The 8884-nt window shown below is 34.4% G+C and overlaps 1 protein-coding gene across 1 annotated transcript in view; it reads left to right on the top strand.

Annotated features, from left to right (window-relative positions):
* LOC106476420 overlaps nucleotides 1-8326 on the top strand; it is a gene marked incomplete at both ends in the record, with an annotated part of 17657 nt that extends 9331 nt beyond the window's left edge. Inside the window, 6 exons of the mRNA XM_013937082.1 lie at nucleotides 2289-2404; nucleotides 2651-2753; nucleotides 4294-4401; nucleotides 5506-5606; nucleotides 6292-6384; nucleotides 8303-8326. Coding sequence (XP_013792536.1) covers nucleotides 2289-2404; nucleotides 2651-2753; nucleotides 4294-4401; nucleotides 5506-5606; nucleotides 6292-6384; nucleotides 8303-8326 — 545 coding nt within the window. The remainder of the gene's footprint in view (nucleotides 1-2288; nucleotides 2405-2650; nucleotides 2754-4293; nucleotides 4402-5505; nucleotides 5607-6291; nucleotides 6385-8302) is intronic.
* Nucleotides 8327-8884: the final 558 nt, after the last annotated feature.

Below are 8884 nucleotides of genomic sequence, written 5' to 3'. Positions count from 1 at the left end.
GGAATCCAGTTCTATTCTTATAACTAGAGAAAATGAAACGTGTACACGTATTTCTCTGATCACTCAGTATTTAATTATATTCTATATTAGATTGTAGCCTGTCAAAAATGACGGGACAAGAACTACTACCCCCCACCCCACTGGTATGCCCTAACCTCACATTTCACAGTTAACTGAAATACCCCCCCCCCCCACGTGGCACAGCGGTATGTCTGCGGACTTATAACGCTACAAACCGGGTTTCGATACCCGTGGTGGGCAGAGCACAGATAGCCCATTGTGTTGCTTTGTGCTTAACTTCAAATAAACAAAAACTGAAATAAATAAATTTTACGAAATCAAGCTTGACCAACAAAGAGGCAGAAAAGTGCAGTCGAGACAGTCAAACGTCAGTAAATTCCTTTGTGAGCCAATCAACATTAAGACCATTCATGAAATGAATTCGTGACGTATTCATAGAATAATTATCGGTAAAAATCAGTTAGATTAACAACTCCTAATATATAGAAAAGCCAGTGCGTTTTGGTAACACTACGTTCCAACAATGGCTTTTATGTCATGTTGCTTAGCAACAAGAGTATAACCTAATGTTGTTGTTAGTCTATGTACTGAAAGTATGAAATGTATAGACAAAAAAACTGGAAAAATATTTGTTGATTTCTTAATTTAGAGTCTCCGTTGATTAAAGAGGTTTGTTTTTTTTATTAAAAATGTTAGTGATATAACAAAAAATTGCTTAATTCAGAAACGATTTAAGTTTAAAATTGAATCGATATTTTCACTTTCTAGGCTAGGAATCCAAACACTCACTACACTTATAAGGTTTCACAGCACCCCTCACACTCCCATCACTAAAATCGTAATGGGCAGACAGTAATCGAACTATTCTATCTGGATAAATGCATTTTGGCTTTTATAATTCCTATTTCGAGAAATCAAGCGTGACGTGACACACGCCGGCTTTTATATTGGTAAGATTACACTAGCAGAGTACCCGGATGAAAATGGTTTTAAATATCCTGAGTTGTTTTGGTTAAATCAACCATATTGATCGGGATTTTCTTTGGGAAAAAATCAAAATAATTTCTTTACCTTACTAAATATTTTGATTAAAATCAATAAAAATAACAATGTGTGAAAAAATAAAAATTGGTGAAAACTATTTTAATCAAAACCGGATACATTACTCCTGCTTCTTGTATGTGCTTTGTGTGACATTTCAAGTTTCCAAAACAAAATTCCCTACATTTTGGTGTCCTGATTTCTTCTGTGTCGTTTGTAGTATATCCTGACTTTATTATCATTGTATTTAATGAAGAATTGATTTATTCTTTTCTCATTGCAACACAACGTAAATGAAAGTTTGCCGATACCAAACGTTTTTGTAAAGTCATCGCATAGCTGATTTATGCGAGTACACGAAAGTAAAGCAAACAATATGGCTGAAGTAAACCTATTTAGTTGAGGGAGTGTGAGAGAAAGCACCAGCTTTTTTCAGTTAAGGAGAGTAGGCATGTTTGTGTAGAAGAAAAAGAGACAGAGAAAGCAAAGAGAAGCAAATGAAGGTTCCACGAAGTTTTTTAATCGTTTAAACATATAATTGATCCTGGATAGAATGATTAGGAGAAGTCCTCACAAAGATAAGAAACGTAAATAATAACCCCCTTGATCACACATTACCAATAAAAATCTGGCCTTTTCAAGTTGAGGCCAATTGGTCGTCCTACTTGCCAAAACTTGCTTTATTGGTCACTTGGCCTCAATACGTTTTCTAAGGCCGCGGCCACATAGCCCATGTCACTTCCCGCAGAAAGTTTTATCTCCACCCCGAGTTTGTAGCTTTAAAGATGTGGCGGTGCATAAGGGAACAGACCCACAGAGAGAGAGAGAGATTTGCACTTATTTATATAGATCTAACGACGCGGCCCAGTTGGTTAGCGTGACGTGCTGTGGAGTTTGGAGTCCGCGGCTCACGTCCTGTTACTGCGTGCGTTATAAAAATGACGGTCAAATCTCATTATTCAATCTGATAAGAGTGGCCGAAGAGTTGATAATCACTATACTATATTTGGGAAGTCTAACACAGATAGCCCTCGTGTAGCAGTTGTTGTTGTTGTCTTAGTGAAAAGCTATTCTACCGAGGGGCATTGGATCTCCGATTTTAGCGCTACCCACCGAGGGACCATCGTGTAACTTTGAATGAATCAAAGAAACAAATTGTGTGTATTGATGTCATAATATTTTCAACATATAACGATACAAATAAACATATATTTTTTTACCACTAGAGGGAGACATATCTGTTGCTCTTCTTAACCAAAAAGGAAAAAGACGACGTCGTCGCAGTGATGAAGACGTAGACATTACTTCATTCTTTCAAGTGAAAAGTACTTTTTCTCTGAACGTAAGTTCTCCAGATAATTATTGGAACAAATATTAACATGTTTTTTTAATTCCTAAACATGATTTACATTCATTACAGTTTCTGATTGTTCTCTCGTCATTCACCTTTTCACCAGGAGCCAACTACTTACAGTTGACTCCTAGAAACAGAACTTTCAGAGGAAGAGACTTTATATATATATATATAACAGTCTACTGATTTGATAGTATGCAGGAGATGTTTTTATCTTTTGGGTTCTGTTTCCAGATGGTACAACAAAGAAGAAAGCGTGAGGTTTATGACGATTTGGATGAACTTGAAGATAAGTTAAAAGTCATCCCGTCTTCAGTAATAGCTTCACAGAGTCACGGTGAGTAGACAGTCTTCATTATATGATATATTGTTACCACCCTCTTAACATATTGTTGTGAGTTTGACATAGACAGTTTCCTGACAAAGGTTTTCTCAGTCTTTCATCGAGAATCATTACTAATGTTACACAGAAGTCGTCTTCAGGTTAACTTTGAACTCTCGTGTATTTTTTATCTTATAAAAAGTTATTTGGACACTGACTCGTGCACGATAGTTGGACACTCATACCCACGTATTGTCTTCAGAAGTCCTTTAGGGAGAAACAAAAGACCGATGTTGTCGGTGCTTTAAGTTGATTTCAGTGTTACAACATAGAATTATGAAATATATATCTTCTGTCTTGTACAACAGAATTATAATGACCAGTCATTAATATGCACGAATCATCATTGAAGTTACTAATTAGAATATAAGCAGTAATCTTTTACCAATGTTTTTATTTACACTTTCTTATTACGTTATAATATGTGACAACTCACTTTAGCTTAAATAAAAGTCCAGAGATACAGCTTTTGAGTGGATTGTTATTTTTTGTTTAATTTTATTACAACGTTTCAACCACTCATGTAGCCATCAACAGATTGTGTGATGACAATTGTTTCAAAACTTGTATAATGGACTTCCTCTCCTCACAACAAGTTGCCCTAACTTAAGAATTTAAGTTTCAGCTTTTGTATTTGTCATCGAGTTGTACATTCATCAACCCTTCAGTCAACAGTTACACAGTATCCAACATCACAGTCAACAGTTACACGGTATCCAACCCTACAGTCAACAGTTACACAGTATCCAACTTCACAGTCAACAGTTACACGGTATCCAACCTCACAGTCAACAGTTATACGGTATCTAACCCTACAGTCAACAGTTACACGGTATCCAACCCTACAGTCAACAGTTACATGGTATCTAACCTCACAGTCAACAGTTACACGGTATCTAACCCTACAGTCAACAGTTACACGGTATCTAACCTCACAGTCAACAGTTACACGGTATCCAACCCTACAGTCAACAGTTACACGGTATCCAACCCTACAGTCAACAATTACACGGTATCTAACCCTACAGTCAACAATTACACGGTATCTAACCTCACAGTCAACAGTTACACGGTGTCCAACCTCACAGTCAACAGTTACACGGTATCTAACCCTACAGTCAACAGTTACACGGTATCCAACCTCACAGTTAACAGTTACACGGTATCTATGTGTATCTTTGAAGTATTTGGTAGTCATTCACAGAATCATAGTGATTAATCGGGTATAAAATTTTCAATTACTTTTTTGTACTAACTATGTGAGTGTAACTATGGTGATTAAAAATAGCCACCGTATATATATATATATATATAATTGTTTTGTAAATGTTTACTTAACAGTTGATTAAATAACTTTTTTTCATGGAATTGTTATATTTGATCTAGCACTAATAAAACGTTAACACTAGTGTTTTCTCTCTCTCTAAAATTAACAGCACATTAACACCAGTTTATCTTCTAAAAATAATAAAAACCTTAACACCTGTTTTAACAGTTTCTGGTTTGAAAGAAAGACTGAATATGTTGAGATCCCAGTATGGCAATCCAAAAGCAGTAGTATCCAAACTTCTAGAGAATACCAAGAAAAATGATCCAGAGACAAGTAAGTACTAAACGAAATAACGTTTTTTTTTTAAAGTATATTAACCTTTCAAATTTTAACTTACATCTCTAGTTAAAGCATTATAATTATGGCCACATTAAACAGACATTTAACCACCTTAACCTTAACCTTAAAAAGATGCAATGCAGAGATTTTGTTTTCACCATTCCTGTAAATACAGAAGTTGAGTGAGTAATATTAAAACGATATTGGAGCCTCACCACGTCGTTACAGCCCAGGTCGCCACGTCCAGTCGTGTTATATCTGACAGCCATTTATTTTGACAATAATTTTGCAAAGTTGTAGTTTCCATTGCAAAAAACTCCGTCATAAGGTTGTCATGTCAATAGCACACCACTACTTTGTGCTTGCTTTCCATAAGTCATCTATTGTACAAGAGCGATGATTTCCCAGCATCCATTTCGACAGTCTGATCACATGAAATTCAACATACAGTGCGACTTGACTGGAATGTTTTCTTATCGAATAGCATGAATACCAGTTTTATTCTCCAGCTGTTTGAGGTATGAGATGATTTAACAGATATATCATGGAAACAACTTTTTATAAATGTAATTTGTGTCTCTTTTCCAGACAGAAATCCTTTTGTGGACTTCTTTATTATGCCGTGCACTATTGCCTGGAGCATATGGACTTTAACCACTGACCTTTGTGTTTGTGTATTATAATCTTTTTTACAAAACGCCGTATTTTACCTACCATATCTAGGATACAACTCGTTGCAGGGCTCTTTATGGATGGTCCCGGTTTCCCAAGTTGATCCATATTCTTTTGTTTTCCAATGCTATTAATTACAAAGGATATGCCAGTATAGGAAATCTAAATCCCCGAGCCGAGTGTGTGAATATTTTGAGATGGAAAGAACTGCATACCTTTCTCAAAAAAAAACGATGAGTTTTCGGTGATATCACTATCAGCTAAACGATAAACAATGTAGTTCTGATACACTCCGTTCCACCGTGATTTCATATTAGCTGTGGTTATCACGTGACTTACTGATTTTTGCATATTAAAAAATCGTTTTAATATAACGTAACCAACGCCCTCTACATATCGTAATATCAAAACTTTTTTTCTTTTCAGTGTTTGGGGTTCTGGAGATACTTGACTTGGAGAAGGAACTCAAACTACGAGACTCAAGCGGTTCTTTCACATCGCTCCTAAATACTGCGTTGACGTCAAAGGTGCGCTATGCGTGCTGCGAAAATCAACAAAGAACGTTTTTATCATTCACTTGTATTATTCTTTTAACTTTAAACAATATTTGAAATTACTGCGTATTTTACCTAGCTAATAATTTACATCTGATTTGGGTTTCAGTACAAAATAAGCTGCATAGGAGTATGAAACTGAAATATTAATTGCAGCATATGATGGAACCGTCTTTTAATAGCTGGAGACGGCTTAAATGGGTAATGAAGAAAAACTTTAATATAAGTTTAACATGACAGCAAATGTACAACGTTTCGACAAGGTTTTGTCATCATCAGGTACAAGTCTTTTAGTCCATTAATTTCATCATCTGATTAATCTCATATCTTGATTGATGTGCTTCTGATGATAAATAAAGTTCATCTAATATTTTACTCACCACTGAAATTAACTCCATATTCGACATAAATTCTGGATAAACTTAGGCCTTTTTCATCGTTCATCTGGAATCCATCTACTGTTTGATACAGATTCTCAGGTCACGTTAGGCTTTCGTTTTTTTATCGCTATATTAATAATACAATAACGAAACCACTTTTCTAATTTGTGTATTATTATTAAGGACATAAGGGAACAATTTTTCACTGGTATATTGTTATCAGGAATACTAGGAATATTGTTTTTTTATTTCTATATTGTTTTAACTTTTTTTAATAGAAAGTTTTAACTACATGCAGCAAGACTGATTCTAGCCACTGCCGTGACATTCTGACATTCCTGAGTCACACGGGGACACCAGAAGCTCAGAAGGTAGCCTCGCCATCTGTCGGTTTTTTTTAAATATGTAAAGTTTAAAATAAGTGTGAAGAGTGACAAACACTTTTTCCGGTTTTTCTGTTTGTGATATTAAAGTCTTCTTGTTTCTCCTTTATCGTATTTTAATACTGTTCGTCTATAGATAGGGTTAGTTAGTACTACTTACTACGTTAAAATACCTGTTCTTATTGTTACCCACTAACCACAGCCTTCAATAAACCATTGTTTAGTTTGTTCTTCCATGGTCTAAACTCTAAAGTCTAGTAACTAAGCAACGACGTAAACAATAAATTACATCTATAGTAGCCAACAATATATTTCTGGTGAGCTGAGACTGCTAGAAATATACATTATAATGGGAAAAATATATTTTTAATGTACAGTTTATACTACGAACTAATTAAAAAACACATTAGGTGTGAAAAAAAGGTGCGGCTTAAAGGAATGGTCAAGTTAGGTATGATGGTGAGTAAAACAAAATACGTAGCCTAGCTAACTATTGAATAAACATTTGCTGTAAAATTCTTATCAATGATATAATTTTAGCTACCAGTTTGGCCGCCAATTTTGATTTCATTCCTTTAAGTCGCACACTCAATCCTTTTTGGCCGCACCTTTTTTTCATGACATTTTGTCAATACACACCAACAAACCACAGCAAGTAAGAAAGTGACATTTGATAGTAACCAACATTAGCTTTAAGATCGCAACCCTATTGTTCGGAACAGATTTATACTTTACAGAACCAACCAGATTCTTTAAAATATATGGTGGTAGATTTTTCTCTCTAAAACATTGTTAATACCTTCCTTTATAGTAACGCCGTGGAATCTAGATTAACAGTTTCTTGTCATTATCTGCATGCAATCGGCACAGTCGTATCAAGTATCATTATTTACGCTAATTGGTAAACACTCTTTAATTAGGATAATTTCATAAAATTTAGAAAATTTGTGCTTAAAAGTTGGCAATGAAGAATGAATAATAACCGTTAACCCGTATAATTCTTTTGAAAACTTGAGTTACAAACTACTAATCTAGTTTGCTTGGCCTAACCAATACTTATGTGGTTGCACGTGCTTTCACCTTATAGTTCTGCTGCTTAAAATCAGCCGTCTTTAATCCAAATGACAAAAAAAAAAACAACAACAACTAAAAACGGTCCACTTTTACTCTTAGGTGAAGCTGTAGTAAAAATGTTAGACCGATAACTCATGTGACTTTTTGTGTAGACGTGCGCAAACATTTTCGTCAAATTTGAGCGGTTTTTGTTAAATAACTTTACACACATGTGGCTTATGTTTACACCAAATGAGACTCCTAATTGTAGATTGTAAAGATCTATCAGTGTACCAAAGTTGAAAAAAATTCATGAAAGTTAAATACGTTTTTTCTATTAAATAAAATTTCTGTACTTTTGGTGGGAAAAAAAGAAAAGAAAAAAGGAACTCAATCAAAATTGGAGATGTTATATCTCGTGTATTTCTTAATGGATTGTCTTGAAATTAGGTATTTGAAATAAGAGTCCTGTAGAGCACATATACTAAAAATATGTGTTAGTTTGGATAACCACAGTCCGAGCTACAGAACGTTGAAAATCGCTAACCTATCACTCCTGTTTATAACACACAGCGCACCCTGTAGGTTGTTTTGGCCGCACGAACTACAACCGTGTGTTTTGATGTGAATATAAAAGTAACCCACATCTACTTCTAGAGACGTTAAATTGAAATTCGAAGTCATTAAATAAGAAATTATTTAAAGTTTAGAATATAATCAAACAAGTTGTCGAGAATTTTACACACTGGTGAGATATTATGTTTATGTGTTTCAGTCACTTCTTCAATACGTCTTTTGTGTTTGTTTGTTCCAGTCACTTCTTTTTTACATCTTTTGTGTTTGTTTGTTCTAGTCACTTCTTCATTACGTCTTTTGTGTTTGTTTGTTCTAGTCACTTCTTTATTAAATCTTTTGTGTTTGTTTGTTCTAGTCACTTCTTCATTACGTCTTTTGTGTTTGTTTGTTCTAGTCACTTCTTTATTACGTCTTTTGTTTGTTTGTTCTAGTCACTTCTTCATTACATCTTTTGTGTTTGTTTGTTCCAGTCACTTCTTTATTACATCGTTTGTGTTTGTTTGTTCTAGTCACTTCTTCATTAAATATTTTGTGTTTGTTTGTTCCAGTCACTTCTTCATTAAATATTTTTTGTTTGTTTGTTCCAGTCACTTCTTCATTACATCTTTTGTGTTTGTTTGTTCTAGTCACTTCTTCATTAAATCTTTTGTGTTTGTTTGTTCTAGTCACTTCTTCATTACATCTTTTGTGTTTGTTTGTTCCAGTCACTTCTTCATTAGATATTTTGTGTTTGTTTGTTCTAGTCACTTCTTCATTACATCTTTTGTTTGTTTGTTCTAGTCACTTCTTTATTACATCTTTTGTGTTTGTTTGTTCTAGTCACTTCTTCATTACATCTTTTGTGTTTGTTTGTTCTAGT

The sequence above is a fragment of the Limulus polyphemus genome, unplaced genomic scaffold (genome assembly GCF_000517525.1).
Source record: "Limulus polyphemus unplaced genomic scaffold, Limulus_polyphemus-2.1.2 Scaffold10524, whole genome shotgun sequence".
Taxonomy (NCBI): Eukaryota; Metazoa; Arthropoda; class Merostomata; order Xiphosura; family Limulidae; genus Limulus; species Limulus polyphemus.
Note: the sequence above shows the minus strand (reverse complement) of the source record. Positions and strands in the feature narration are given on the sequence as shown.